This window comes from Lampris incognitus, chromosome 3 (genome assembly GCF_029633865.1).
Source record: "Lampris incognitus isolate fLamInc1 chromosome 3, fLamInc1.hap2, whole genome shotgun sequence".
Classification (NCBI taxonomy): Eukaryota; Metazoa; Chordata; class Actinopteri; order Lampriformes; family Lampridae; genus Lampris; species Lampris incognitus.
In genome coordinates, this window is record NC_079213.1 from 102483355 (window position 1) to 102499017 (window position 15663).

At 41.0% G+C, this 15663-nt stretch overlaps 1 protein-coding gene across 3 annotated transcripts; it reads left to right on the top strand.

The window, feature by feature from the left end:
- The first annotated feature begins 410 nt into the window (after positions 1–410).
- On the top strand, positions 411–14734 carry LOC130109485 (vitellogenin-like). Of its 3 annotated transcripts, XM_056276404.1 has the most exons (35): positions 411–450; positions 510–515; positions 931–951; positions 1269–1420; positions 2035–2286; positions 2378–2539; positions 2629–2777; positions 2870–3020; positions 3101–3258; positions 3340–3505; positions 3599–3724; positions 3824–4042; positions 4150–4367; positions 4457–4554; positions 4827–4951; positions 5091–5192; positions 5325–5444; positions 5541–5715; positions 6098–6191; positions 6290–6475; positions 6573–6714; positions 6790–7009; positions 7117–7571; positions 8206–8250; positions 8375–8458; positions 8955–9161; positions 9263–9405; positions 10820–10955; positions 11052–11178; positions 12236–12416; positions 12511–12605; positions 12865–12959; positions 13741–13906; positions 14059–14220; positions 14508–14734. In XM_056276404.1, the coding sequence occupies exons 1-35, from the start codon at positions 411–413 to the stop codon at positions 14618–14620; spliced, it is 5091 nt and encodes a 1696-aa protein (XP_056132379.1). In that variant the 3' UTR covers positions 14621–14734. The 3 variants fall into 3 exon arrangements, with proteins under 3 accessions (XP_056132379.1, XP_056132378.1, XP_056132377.1); XM_056276403.1 differs by lacking the exon at positions 510–515; XM_056276402.1 differs by lacking the exons at positions 510–515; positions 931–951 and having other exon boundaries at positions 411–468.
- The last annotated feature ends 929 nt before the right edge of the window (positions 14735–15663 follow it).

A 15663-nucleotide genomic window follows, 5' to 3' on the forward strand; every position in this document is an offset into this window, starting at 1 on the left:
TATTTGGCAGGTTTATTTTTCTTTTATTTGCAAAATATAATGTAAAATAAAATGTCACAACCAAGATAATACTAAAAAGATACAATCAGAATTACTTTTAGGGGAAAACATTGAATTATCTTTAACTGCAAGGCATATGGTGTACAATGACTGATGCATTATTGGATTGGGCACATACAACAAACAATCTACCTTACTTTGACTTGACATGACTCATGAGAACAAGTCAGATGGTCCTAACCTAGCCTGAGTTGATTCACACACTCTCACCCCAAAACAATGTTCAGATGTGAAATATGAACTATCAATCCGTCTAATCAGCTCCTGCCATGGCATGCAGGGACTTTGTCAACAGAAAACTCCCTTTAAAAGGCTGCGTGGGACTGGAGGCTGTTACAACCCCTTCCATCATGAGAGTGGTTGTGCTAGCCCTGACCCTGGCCCTTGTGGGTATGTACCATTTTCTGTGCTTGCAAAGTTTCCAGCTGCATCCCAATATTAGATGAGAGTTTCATGTTAATGGATGCAAATTTAATTGACGAGTAAATATAATTACTCTCACAACATCATTTAGATTTTCACTATGTCTCAATGTGTCTTCCTATGAACCAATGAGAACGGTAGCTGTGGATGGAGGGCTCAATGTTAGGTGCTTATCATGAATGCAGACATTTCTTTTATGCAGTTTACAAGTTGCCCCAGTTGGTTACTATAACGATGTAATTCAATTTTTTGCTTGTTTTGAGTCACACCATTTATCTATTCATTTTTATCATTGAGTTGAGTAGATATTCTAAATTTTATGTGCACAACTATCTTTTATATAAGAACTTCGTTACCAAATAGATTTCTGTGTTCAAATAACGATGTCAATTTAATGGTTAATCACTACTACACTTAGCAATTAATTCCATTGTTATTCACTTTTAGCTGGTCAACATGTCAACTTTGGTAAGTGAAGCACTTTCCCAAAATCAGTAAGGGGTGTTCCCCATTTTACAAGTAATAATTGAGGGGTTCTTGTATGCCTGACAGTATTGTATAAACCAAGTGTAATTGCCTGCATGGTATGGTCCAGTGGTAAATGGCACAGAAAGATGAGAAAATTTAACCACTGCTAACGCTAACTGAAACAGAATTTCAAATGCAAAAATAATATATTCTAAAATTCAAGATTTTATTATTCCAATTGTGAATTTGTATAGTGTAATGACTTACTTTTGTGAGGAATTCCTCTCTGTTTTGATTGGATTCATTTGTTTGCACAGCTCCTAATTTTGCCACCAGTAAGACCTATGTGTACAAGTATGAAGCAGTGCTTCTGGGCGGTCTACCTGAGGAGGGGTTGGCAAGGGCTGGAGTAAAAGTCAGGACTAAAGTTCTCATCAGTGCTTTTGCCCACAATAACTTCCTTCTGAAGGTAAAAATCCAAGCATCGGATTTAAAGAAAACTCGAAAATAATGAACACAAACTTGTTGATTCTTGTGGATTCCTTTTGAGACTTTCAGAGAACAAATACATTTGTTAACACAAAACCAGATAGTGCATTAAAAGTAGCTAATGAACTTAATTATTCACAGAGAAAAGACTGAGAAAAGAAAGAAAGAGATTATTAAAACAAGGTTAAATAGTTTAACAAGTTTATACAAGAGTCATGTCATGTTTTATGTCCATAAACAATACTTTATGTTTTAGTTTAGTGTTCACCTGTCACTGAGTCAGAGAAGGAATATTCTGGCATTCTGATTATTTTGGTGAGCCAGAATCTCATCTGTAATGTGTTTGAAGCAACACGGCGGTCTGTCTGGGTGAAGGTGTGCTAATCAGTGAAATCCCCTGGTGCAATAAAAACTTGTGGCATACACATGTTCCTTCATGGTTTATGATTGAGTTCCACTGCAGTACATGTACACTCAGCTCAGTAAAATGAATTGTGGTTAATATATGAGTTAAGTGTTTTAAGAATGATTGACAAGTGACATCTAGGATGACTAATTACAAGGACGAGTAATTTTCTTATTTCCTTTCTGTAGCTTGTAGAACCTGAGCTCTTGGAGTACAGTGGCATTTGGCCCAAAGATGCGTTCCTCCCAGCTACCAAGCTCACAAGAGCCCTGGCTGCTCAGCTCATGACCCCCATCAAGTTTGAGTATACTCATGGTGTTGTGGGAAAAGTTTTTGCCCCTGAAGGAATCTCAGAAATGGTGTTGAACATCTATAGAGGAATCCTGAACACCCTTCAGCTCAACATCAAGAAGACACAGAATGTCTACGAGTTGCAGGAGGTTTGCCAAAAATCATTTAAAGGTGGCAACAAATCCCTAACAGAAAGCAATAACTGGACATTAATCTTCCTACTATGATTTCTTTTTCTAGGCTGGAGCTCAGGGTGTGTGCAAGACCCTTTATGCCATTACTGAAGATGAGAAGGCTGAACGTATCCTTCTGACCAAGACAAGAGACCTGAACCACTGCCAGGAGAAAATCATCAAGGATATGGGTTTGGCTTACACTGAGAAGTGTGTCGAGTGTCAGCGGGTAAACTCTAGTTCCTTATGTGTCATACAATTATTCACTGAAGTATATGCGTTTGTTGATAAAGTTATTCTGTGGCTTTATGGACTCAGGAAACAAAGAACCTGAGGGGAACTGCTGCGTACAACTACATCCTGAAGCCGGTTGCTGATGGTGTTCTGATCTTAGAGGCTGCCGTCAGTGAACTGATTCAATTCTCTCCATTCAATGAGATGAATGGTGCTGCTCAAATGGAAACCAAGTATGTGAATGAAAATTTGAATGTAAAACAATGAGTTAACACTTTTATTTAAAAACACATTCATTAAATCATCTCTTCCATGATTTCCTAAGGCAATCCTTGGTCTTCCTTAACATTGAAAAGACCCCAGTGGTACCCATTGAAGCGGAGTATCTCCACCGTGGCTCCCTTAAGTACGAGTTCGCCAATGAGCTTCTTCAGACTCCTATTCAGCTCATCAAGATCAACAATGCACAGGCCCAGGTACCATTTCACAATCCTAGATCAATGAATTGATGGTTGCAAATGACAGCAATATGCAACGATTTGTTCTTTGAACTCAGATTGTGGAGATCCTAAATCATCTGGTCACCCATAATGTGGAGACGGTCCATGAAGATGCCCCTCTTAAGTTTATGGAACTTATTCAGCTCCTTCGTAAAGCCCACTATGAAGACATTGTGATGATCTGGAATCAATTTAGGCTGAAACCTGCTTACAGGTGATTTTTCCTAAAGGTGAGAAATATAATAATCTTAGGAAAATGCTGATGAGTCAACTCAACTCCCTTAAATTCTTTTAGAAACTGGATTCTGGATACCCTGCCTGCCGTTGGGACTGCTACTGCAATGAAATTCATCAAGGAGAAGATAATCACTGACGAACTCACTGTCACAGAGGCAGTTCAGGCTATGGCAGTGTCCGTGCACACAGTGACAGCTGACCGAGAGGTCATCAGGCTTTTTGAGGTGGGTAAGATCTAAAACCAGTAAGGTACCTGATAATCAGTAATACAAGTCGTACTGTCATATGAAACATTACTGTCTCTTGTACTTTTCTAGGCCCTGGCAATCAACAACAAAATAGTGGAAAACCCTGTCCTGCATGAAATTGTCTTGCTTGGCTATGGTACCATGGTCGCCAAATACTGTTCTGAGAAGGTCACCTGCCCTGCTGATATTATCAAGGTAAAAGTCTCTTGTTTTTCTGTTTCCATTCATGGTTTTCCATCCATTACCAGCTGAAAAACCAACATTGTTTTGTTTAATTTATCCCCCTTCATGCAGCCCATTCATGACCTCATTGTGGAGGCAGTTGCCAAGAATGAGATCAACGACATCATCTTGCTTCTGAAGGTTCTGGGTAACGCTGGCCATCCTATCAGCCTTAAGTCAATCACAAAGGTACTACCCATCTACGGTACTGCAGCTGCAACACTGCCTGTGAGAGTCCATGCCGATGCCATCTTGGCCATGAGGAACATCGCAAAGAAGGAGCCAAAAATGGTCTGTTTTTTGTTTTTGTTTTTTATAAGTAGGGAGTATTTTAATTTTTGCTGCCATCAGTAGAGGACTCCATATTGACTGTTTTTTGTTTTTTTCTTGTGAACTAGATCCAAGAAATGGCTATTCAGCTGTACATGGATAGGGCTCTACACCCAGAGCTCCGTATGCTTGCTTGCATTGTGCTGTTTGAAACAAGGCCTTCAATGGGGCTGGTGACCACCCTCGCCAACATTTTGAAGACAGAAGAGAATCTGCAAGTGGCTAGCTTCACTTATTCCCACATGAAGTCCCTGACTAGGAGTACTGCTACTATCCATGCTTCAGTGTAAGAGCTCTCTCATTTACATCACACGTTTTTATGTCTATCTCAGTCAACAGGTAATTTAAACAGCCAATGAAATGCTTGTATTGCAGTGCTGCAGCTTGCAATGTTGCGGTCAAAATCCTGCGCCCCAAACTGGATCGGCTGAGTAACCGCTTCAGCAAAGCAATCCACATGGACACCTACAACAGTAAGTGTGACAAACAGCTTTTTAAAGTTTGTTTAAGTTTGGTTTCTGCTATTGAGCAATGATTCTCAACTCCAGGCCTTGGGACCATCAGCACCACAGGTTTTCTATTCTGTGATATATTCCATTAATTTAATCACACCTGGCACAACAGATAAACATGATGATGACCTATGTGGCAGAATAGAAAATGAGAAGTACTGTGGGTTGTGGGAACTGGAACTGTGAACCATTGCTATATGGTGCCTTCTGACATTATCACTGTAAACTCAAAGATCCCCTGATGCTCGGTGCTGCTGCCAGTGCTTTCTACATCAATGACGCTGCCACCATCTTGCCCAGGTCTGTTGTGCTCAAAGCCCGTGGGTACCTAGCTGGGGCTGCTGCTGACGTCCTTGAGGTAAAACTCACAAACATTGTTTTTCTATCTACACCCCAACATTACCACCACACACACACACACACACACACACACACACACAATCTTTAAATCTTGGAAACTCTATAATGATGTAATATGTCTTTTTCTTTCTTCTCAGATTGGTGTAAGAGCTGAAGGACTCCAGGAAGCTCTTTTGAAAAACCCAGCCATTGCTGACAACGTTGACAGGGTCACCAAGATGAGGCGCGCCATTAAGGCTGTAAGCAACAAGAGACATTGCTTATGTACAAATGGGGGGCGAGAGGATGTTTATTTCTTTAAGTCAGGATAGAAGAACAAGTTCATTAAAGAGCAAATGTCCTAAATTATCTTCTTTTTTTTTCGCTCCCAGCTATCAGAGTGGAGGTCTTTGTCAACACGCAAGCCTCTGGCATCTGTATATATCAAGTTCTTTGGACAAGAACTTGCCTTTGCTAACCTTGATAAACCTCTGATCGACCAGGCCATTGCGGTATGATTTTAAACCACAGCCTTTCAATCTCAGAGCATAAAAAAATGAATTGCTTCTGCCTTTTTTTGATGCTGAATTCCATTATTTCTAATGTAGCTTGCCACTGAAGCCAACGCAAAGAGTGCACTGAAGACGCTGCTCTCCGGTGCTTCATTCCATTACGCCAAACCTTTGTTGGCTGCTGAGGTGCGTCGTATCTTCCCTACTGCTGCCGGTCTGCCCATGGAGCTCAGTCTATACACCACCGCTGTGACTGCTGCAGCTGTCCAAAGTAAGTCCTTTAAGAGGTGTGGGTAATCTTAGCAGATTCAATTTGCCCCTCTTGATTAGGAGAGAATCTAGACCACCTCCTAAATAAGTATTATGCATTATCTGTCTTAAGCTTTTCCAGAAAAATATAACACGGCAAGAAGTTGGGTTGATTGGCTTCAAAAAACATCAGATTCATGGGTTTTATTATGTATTTATTATGTAGTGGGCCTTATATCAATGGCTGTGAACTGAGCAGACAATACACCTTAGCTGTGATGTAATTTCCATGTATTACTTTCTGTCATGGCTTTACTTAACATAGCTCGATTATGGCACCAATCAGGTTAAAAAAAAAAAGAGGTATAAAATGAGGTTGTTTTTTTTTGCTTGTGTTTTGGTAGTCAAGGCCACCACAACACCCACTCTGCCAGAGACCTTCCAGCTTGCTCACCTGCTGAAAACAGACATGATGCTTGAGACTGAGTTGAAACCAAGGTGAGTTTGACCTTTGCTAGTAAAATTTAACAAAATCAACCAGCACAAACTATACGTATGTGTACTATCATAAAATTGAACGCATACACGTCTTCTAGTGTTGCTGTCCATACATTTGCCGTGATGGGAGTAAATACTGCCCTGCTCCAAGCCTCCATGATTGCAAGAGCAAAGGTCAACGCATTGGTGCCAGCCAAAATCTCAGCAAGACTTGATATCAAGAAGGGCAGTTTCAAGATTGAAGTTATTCCTGTTGCTGTGCCTGAAAACCTTGCAGCTGTACAGTAAGACTTGAATTTTCCTTCAGGGGGTGATTGCTTTTGAAACTGGAAATCTTCACACTTGTAAAACCTATGGTTTTCTTCCTTATTCCCTCAACAGTGTTGATACTTTGGCTGTGGCAAGAAACATTGAGGATCTTGCTGCTGCAAAGATCACACCCATCATCCCAGCACCAATGCTGGAACCTCTCTCAAGGGACAGGTTAACATCCAGGATTACCTCCTCTCTTGCTCGTAGCTCAGTGAGTTTATTCATTTTGTTTTTGAAGAAGATTGAAGCAGTTTGTATATTCTTCATTTAATTAATCTTTCTCCAGTCAAGATCCTCGGAGATGTTAGATTCTGATGAAGCTGCTGACATCAGGCACTTGATCAAGACCAAAGTCATCCACTTTGAGAAGAAGTATTGCGCTAAGCTTGCTACCTTTGGAGTGAAGAGCTGCCTCAAGGTTGGCTCTGAGAATGCTGGCTTCATCAAGGACACCCCTCTCTATAAACTGGTCGGCAAGCACATTGTTACTCTTTCAATGAAAGCAGGCAAGTATTATAAATCCATCAGGAAGATTACACGTGCACTCATGCTGAATTAGCACCCATACAAATGCGAGTACTAGTACAATTCCTTTTACACCTTACATCTTTAGCCGAAGGAGCAGCAATCGAAAGGGTGGAGTTGGAGATTGTGATTGGACAGAAGGCTGTTGAGAAGCTAACCAAGCCCATCAATCTGAGTGAGGAGGAGTACGCTGAGGGAGAGCCAGTCTTGACCAAGCTGAGGAAAATCCTCGTCCCTGGTCTGAAGAATGGCACCGTGTCCTCCTCCAGTTCCAGCAGCTCCCGCTCCCTGAGCTCTCAGTCAAGCAGCTCCCGCTCAAGCGGACGCTCCGTGTCATCATCGTCGGCCTTGTCCAGCTCCTCGTCGTCTCGTGTCAACAGCAAGGCGATTGATGCCGCTGCTGGTCCTGTCAGTAAAGTGCGCAGCAGCAGCAGAGGCAGACTCAGCTCTAGCCGCTCAGCGAGCAGCTCCTCTAGGTCTAGCTCCAAATCTCTCTTCAGCTCTTCCAGTTCCTCCAGCTCTGCCAGCGCCCGTGTGAAAAAGGTATCACTTAAGGGTTGTTGTTTCTTTATTTCAGATTGGTCACATTAACTTCAGAAGTGTAGTGCCCTAATCCTCTTTTAAAAAACATTAGTGTACTTTTATTACTTTTATTGTGAGTTTTTTTCCAATAATGCTTACTATTATTTTGTTTTGTCCTCGCTGCCTTGGGTGTTATTTATTGATTCTGTCTGTCCATATTTCTACAGAATTTTATTGGTTAATTTTTTATGTTATATTAATGTTTCAACAGTTGTATTTTCCTTGGGTGTGAAAAGTGCTTTAAAATAAGACTTAAGTTGTCATTAAAGTCTATTATCATCATTAGTCACAATTATAAAATAAGACTTGAGTTGTCATTAAAGTCTATTATTATCATCATTAGTCACAATTATAAAATAAGACTTGAGTTGTCATTAAAGTCTATTATTATCATCATTATTCATAATTATAAAATAAGACTTGAGTTGTCATTAAAGTCTATTATCATCATTATTCAACTACAATTATAAACTAATCTATCTAAATATTTAAACACAGTATTTAAAAATTATAATAACACCAATAAACATTATTACATCACAATGTGTAAAAAGCTGGATATGATGATAAAATATTAAAAATTTCTTCCCAACAGACTGTGACATACAACCATAAATTCCAGAAGAACCACATAAAGAAGGTGAGATTCAAGATGCTTTAATGACAGTATTTTCTATGATTCCATCTTGTTAAATCATAACACACATTTCCTGTGAGCATCACCTTTTTTTCTTTTTTCTTTTTTTTTTACATGATTGTTGTAGACCATTATCTCTCAAGGCACCTCGGCCGCCAAAATATCGAGGAGCAGAAGCAGTGGTTCAAGTTTCGAGGCCATTTACAAAAAGGTGAAACTTAAAGCTGAACTGGGAAGTTCTCCATGTAAACAGACATGTTTATTTACACTCATAAATTCACTCATGCGGTTGCCATCCATCCATCCATTTTCCAAGCCACTTATCCTAACAGGATCCTGGAGCCTAACCACACACACACACACACACACACACCTAGGGACAATTTAGTATGGCCGATTCACCTGACCTACATGTCTTTGGACTGTGGGAGGAAACCAGAGCACCCGGAGGAAAGATGTTCGGAAATTTGTTATTCTTAATATTTTGAAGGCTCCAGTGTTTTCAGTTGGATTTCAGTGCAGCGGCTCGGAGAGGAAACTCTCATGACATTAGTGTGTTTGTTAAGACACAGCGACCCACTTTGCTCAGTAGCGCTACTAGTGGCCAAAAATGCGGCAGCTCATCTTTAATCTTCTTTGACACAAATAAATCCTCTTCTTGCATATCAGTGTTTGTGGATGTGTTAACACTGTCTGGGTTTCCACAGAAAAAAATCCTGGGCAATACTGTTGCTCCTCTCTTTGCCATCATCGTGCGTGCTGTGAGAGCTGATCAAAAGGTTCTGGGATACGAACTCAGTGCCTATTTGGACAAGCCTGATGCCAGACTGCAGATCATCTTGGCTGCCCTAGCTGAGGATGACAACTGGAAGTTCTGTGCTGATGGTGCTTTGCTCAGCAAGCACAAAGTCACGGTAAGACTTGTCATCTATTGTCAGAAATGTCCCTTAAGAAGTAACAAAAAAAGGGAACTCTCGAAATCGGCCATTTTCTTTCTGCTCATTTCCATCCCTAGGCCAAGTTTGCCTGGGGAGCCGAATGCAAGCAATACAAGACTATGATCACAGCTGAGACTGGTCTGGTCGGTCCAAGCCCTGCTGCCCGCCTGAGAGTGGCTTGGGACAAGCTTCCCTCTGCTCTAAAGCGCTACGCAAAAAAGTAAGGACTCTTGTAGTGTAAAGACTCTTGTAGTTATTTCTAACAGTGAAACATATACCGTGCTTCATAATGTATGTCTGTGTGTGTGTGTATATATATATATATATATATATATATACACTGTTTTTCATGCTGCATTTATGTAAAACCACCCACTAAAGGTCAAGGTCAATACTCAGTTCTGTATATATATATATATACCATCCACTTCGGGTGTGGGAAGATGGCGGCGCAAATTCGCATTTGCAGCAGCCTCACCCAGTACCGTCCATGCAGTGTCTTTGTCCATGTCTGCGTCTACGTTTTGTCTTCATTTGATGGCTGGGAGAGTTGGCGCTGGATCGGGTGGGAGAGCTTGGTCTGCTGCTTCCTGTGGGCCCAGGGACCACAGCCCTGCTCGGAGCTGCGCCCGAGGAGGTAACACCGAGGGCAGTCTGACAGGATCCAGAAGAAGGGCAGACTAAGCCAACTGCTAGCCCATGCAGACCAGCAGTTCTGATAACACCGAGGGCGGTCTGGCAGCGGCCTCGCCTGGCGTTGACTGTGGTGTTTTTGTTGTCATCGTATGGAGTGTGGGGAGGTGTGTCGAGGGTGTCTGACTGGGAGAGCTGGCATTGGATTGGCTGAGGGAGCCTGGTCTGCTGCGTCCGGTGGGACCAAGGACCACAGCCCCTGCCCGGAGCTGCGCCCGAAGAGGAAACACCGAGGGCGGTCTGACAGGATGCGGAAGCGAGGCAGGCTAAGCTAACTGCTAGCTCATGCAGACCGGCAGTTCCGACAGTCATCCTGGCTGGCGTTTGTTCTCCTGGACAGTGATTTTTTTTGTTTAGTTTGGATATATGTGTTAGTTTGGATGTGTGTTCTTGTAGTTCTTGGATGTTTTTTCTTTGTGTTGCACGGCTGTGGGCTGGGGGAAACGATATTTCGTTTCATTTCATGTGCACAAGTACATGAAATGAAACGACAAAGTGTTCCTGATTCCTGAATATTTATATATGTGCATATTATTATATTTTTCCACCAGTGAAATATGATTTTTGATACTTCTGATATTCAATGTGCAATAACTGTTTAGGACAGACTATCTTTAAATGTTTTATTATGCAGGTTTTTCTGTCATTAGCCTTTTGATTTTGCACAGTATATAACAATACTTATAATTGCTTTAATCACTTTACACCTTTGACATCTTGATATACCTAGATACACAGAAACTCTTAGATTCTTTATTATCCATTTTCTTAATATTCTTAGACACCCCTAGTGTTTTTACTTTCAGAATGTGGTGCAATGACCCCGTTTTTATACTGGCGTCACAATAAGTCAAATTCCTTTTAAATGCAAACTTACATAGTTGATGGCAACATTGTCATTTTTCAAACTTCTGATGGTTTTTTTGACATTACTCTTACAGGATTGATGAGTATCTTGCTACTACTGTCCTGGCTGACTTGATTGAAGGAAAGGAAGAGAACAGTGAGAAGCAAATTTCACTGATCATCGTCGCAACATCTGACAAGACTCTCGACCTGATTGTGAAATCACCAAAGGTTTGATGGACTAGTCTATTTTTTTTCCTGTCATTCAAGATGGGAAAAGTTTTTCCAGACATTTTTCTTCAATTATGATTATTTCTCTTGTCACAGAGGACCTTCTACAAACTGGCTTTGCGCCTTCCCATTGCTCTGCCACTTGATGAAGTGTCTGGACTCACCCCTTTTGATGACAACATGGTGGACAAAATCCAGTACTGGGTTTCCAAGGCTAACGCAGGTAACACCAACCAGAGATCCATTTCATACGAAATTCAAAATTTACATTTATATTAGTATTTTTGCTTTTGTATCAGGGCTGTGTATTGGTGAGAATCTGGCGATACAATACGTATCACGATACAGGGGTTACAATTCAATATATCACGATATATTGCGATACTGTAAGAAAGGCGATATATTGCGGTTTCATAGGCCTGTGTTCCTTGTGCTTATGCTACTTCTCGTCTCAGTTTACGTTGTTGCATTGGAGTGGAACAGTCAAATGGCAGAAGATAGATTACAACACTTATCTAGCGGTCGTGGAGTTACACACAACACAAAATGTTTGTCACGAACCTTTTCATGTAAACATTTAAAAATCAATAGAGTGATTTTGAGAGTTGATACAGTATCAGAAAAGACAATACTGCGATACTTGAGAGTAGCGATATTTTCTTACACCCCTATTTTGTATCCACCTTCCTATTTAACCTACTTAACTTTATAGTCGCCTTTGTGTTACGGAACCAGATTTTGCATAGTTTTATCCTTTATTTATTCAGTTTTTGCTGTCCATACTGTGTGTACCTGTTGCAAATTACAAATAAACCTAAAACTTGTTGCATGGCACAGTTTTTTAAATTTCTAAGTGAGTCTATGCAGATTTTCTTGGCTCACTCTTTCATATTAGCATTGTGTGTCTCGGTGCAATGAAAAATACACATTACGATTCATTAGAAAATAAGATTCTCGAATGGTTTTCATCAGGCATCAACTTTTACTTTAAGAATGACTGTTAACTTATATTATGCGCTTCTATGCACCCTATGCATTGCCTTTGTGCACTGCCTGTCGACAAGTCCTATCGGACTTGAACCTGGTTTTTGGACACTTACTTGCATTGTCACCTCCTGACTAGATCCTCGTTTGTGTTGTATTAACTCTCAGATGTACATCACTTTGGATAAAAGCGTCTGCTAAATAAAACATTGTAACATTAAATAAATAAACCTAAAATTGTTTCATCGAACTTGTTTTTTAAAAAATTTAAAATCAAGTGTTTTTTCCCCTCATAGCTGAATGTAGCTTCACCAGGGACACACTGACCACATTCAACAACAGGAGAATCAAAAACGAGACGCCCTTGTCCTGCTACCAGGTTTTGGCTCAGGATTGCACCGACGAACTCAAATTCATGGTCCTGCTGAAGAAGGATCACATTGAGCATAATCATATCAATGTGAAAATTGAAAACATGTGAGGGTTTTTGTTGAAGAACAAAGGTTTGTTTTTATATGGTAATTGTGATTACAAGTTAACCTTGTTATTTCTTCTTTTTTTTGTTTCCTAGTGATATTGACTTGTATCCTAAGAATAATAATGTGATCGTGAAGGTTAATGGAATGGAAATTCCCATCAACAACCTCCCATACCAGCACCCAACAGGTTATTGAAAATATCTATTCCAACCTGAAGATGGTATAAGAGACATATCTGATTTACCTACACAAACTGTACATGACTGACTGATTCTATTCATCAAACCACCACACTAACAACTGGATTTGAAAGTAGAGGGAAACACTGTTTAACTTTGTGGCAAACAAAAAACAAAAAAACAAAATTAACCAACCAATGAAATTAAGTTAAAGGAACCTTTACAATGACGCAAATAAGTAATTGAGCAAATGCTTTTGACTTGAAGCTAAAATCCAGATCAGACCTAAGGGTGAAGGCATCTCTGTCTACGCGCCAAGCCATGGTCTTCACGAAGTCTACTTTGATAAGAACACATTTAAGGTAAAAAAAAAAGTATAATGTTAAGTTTCAAATTATGAACGCAATTTACATGATTAAAAATAACTAACATCCGGGCGTCCGGGTAGCATAGCGGTATATTCCGTTGCCTACTAACACGGGGATCGGTAGTTCGAGTCCCCGTGTTACCTCTGGCTTGGTCAGGCATCCCTACAGACACAATTGGCCATGTCTGCAGGTTGGAAGCCGGATGTGGGTATGTGTCCTGGTCACTGCACTAGCCCCTCCTCTGGTCGGTCGGCGTGCCTGTTCGGGGGGGAGGGGGGACTAGTATGATCCTCCCACGCGCTACATCCCCTGGTGAAATTCCTCACTGTCAGGTGAAAAGAAGCAGCTGGCGACTCCACATGTATCGGAGGAGGCATGTGGTAGTCTGCAGCCCTCCCCGGATTGGCAGAGGGGGTGGAGCAGCGAATGGGATGGCCCATAAGAGTGGGGTAATTAGATGGGTACAATTGACAATTGAGGAGAAAGAGGGTAAAAAAAAAAACTAAAAAAAACTAACATCCAAATAAATATTTTGTTCAACTGATCCAGTATAAAATGTGCTCCAAAACTTGCAGCCTCGCTATTAAGTTTCAAGCCTCGCTTCTCATAAATCACCAAAAATCTCTTGAGTTGGTGGGCGATTAAAACTGATATGGAAACTATACTTTTTGGCAACAGGTAGACAGAATTTATTGATGGACAACATTTGGAGATGAAATTAACTTTAATTTCTATTTTGATGGAAATTTAAGCTGTGTTTGGTCTTGCCATCCAGGTGAAAGTTGTGGACTGGATGAAGGGACAGACCTGTGGACTCTGTGGGAAGGCTGATGGAGAAGTCAGGCAGGAGTATCGTATCCCCAACGGACGCCTGACCAAGAGCTCCATCAGCTATGCTCACTCCTGGGTGCTTCCTGCAGAGAGCTGCCGTGACACCTCCGGTAAGAGCCACGCATCTAAGCAGATTATGATCATTCACATTTTGTGAAATCGTTTGAAATCTATACCTACGCAGATGATTAAACCAGCCGCTGAAACATCTGACAACACACTAAAATGCATATTAAAAGTTAGCTATACCGCTCCATTACAGAATGTAAAATGAGACTTGAATCTGTGAAGCTGGAGAAGGACATAATCGTTCATGGGCAGGAGTCCAAATGCTATTCTGTTGAGCCAGTGCTGCGCTGCCTGTCTGGCTGTTTCCCAGTGAAGACCTCTCCCGTCACAGTTGGCTTCCACTGCCTACCCGCTGGTGAGTTCAGGCAGAGTTGTAAAAACCAGGTCCAGAAAGTAAATGTCCAAACCGTGTCTTTACTCCAACCATGTTACTAAACCAGCTGATTTCATTAGCTACTTTTCCCTACCTAGTTGAGGAGTGGTGTTGACTAGAATCTGCTGGTGTAGTGCATGAGTGGAGCAAATACAAGGTTTGGAGTTTAGGACAGGTCACAGAGGTGTCACAAGATAGAAATGGTAGGGTCCAAGAAAAGAAATCACAACCCACCTTCCTAACTGCTTTGTTACATCTCACTGCTGCAGATTCTACTGTGAATCGCTCCGGGGGTCTGCCTGGTGTCTATGATAAGAGTGTGGACTTGAGAGAAACCACAGAAGCTCATCTGGCTTGTAGCTGCACCGCTCAGTGTTCTTAATCCCGTGGCGCCAACATATTCATTGACATGTAGTTAAATTATTTTTCATGTCTGAGAGGCATTACAAATCATTTCGTTTTACATTTAATTTGAAATTAAAGTTGGCCATCCCCAAATGTTTTGTCTGGACATCATTTCACATGTAGTAAAACCCAAAGTGATGCATTCTGAGCAAAACTTTAATATCACTTTGATAGTGATAACAGTGCTGACCTTGCCTTTTTGGAGCCCTTGGCAAGATCCAAAGGAGGAGCCCCTACGTATCCTGTGTGCCACCAGGCCCCGCTCTTCAATAATGCTGTACAGCCTGACTGGTCCTTGTTGTAATTTAAACAAATGTTTCAAATACTTCCTGACTTACCTACATATAAGTCTCACACAAACACCCTGTAATACTTTAATGAAATGCTTGTAAACTGGCAATCCAGCACGTTTTCCATGAAAATAAATGTACTGTATTGCCAATTGTTATAGCTGACACTTATTCAACTGTACTGCCCTTGCAGCGTGTACTCTTGTGCAAAGCTAGACAGCCAGTTAACATCCAAAATTCCTTCAATAAACACACAAGGCTTGACTTTTCTTGTATTTTACTCATGTTTCCTCTTATGGTTTTTTGCTTTTGTTTTTTGTGAAACAAACATTACAGAAATAAGAAAATAAATCGGTATACAAACATCAACATAGTCATATTGACGGTAAGTAGTATACACATAACATAGATGCAAAATTCCTACCAAAATATAAAGCAGTAATGTACTGTATAGAAACACTGCTCAACTACAAATAAAAAAAATCATTAGCGAACCGAGCTAACGACTACTGTAACTGCTAACGACTACTGTAACTGCTAACGACTGCTGTAGCCGCTAACGACTACTGTAACTGCTAACGACTGCTGTAGCCGCTAACGACTGCTGTAACTGCTAACGACTGCTGTAGCCGCTAACGATTGCTGTAACTGCTAACGACTACTGTAACTGCTAACGACTGCTGTAACTGCTAACGACTACTGTAACTGCTAACGACTGCTGTAGATGCTA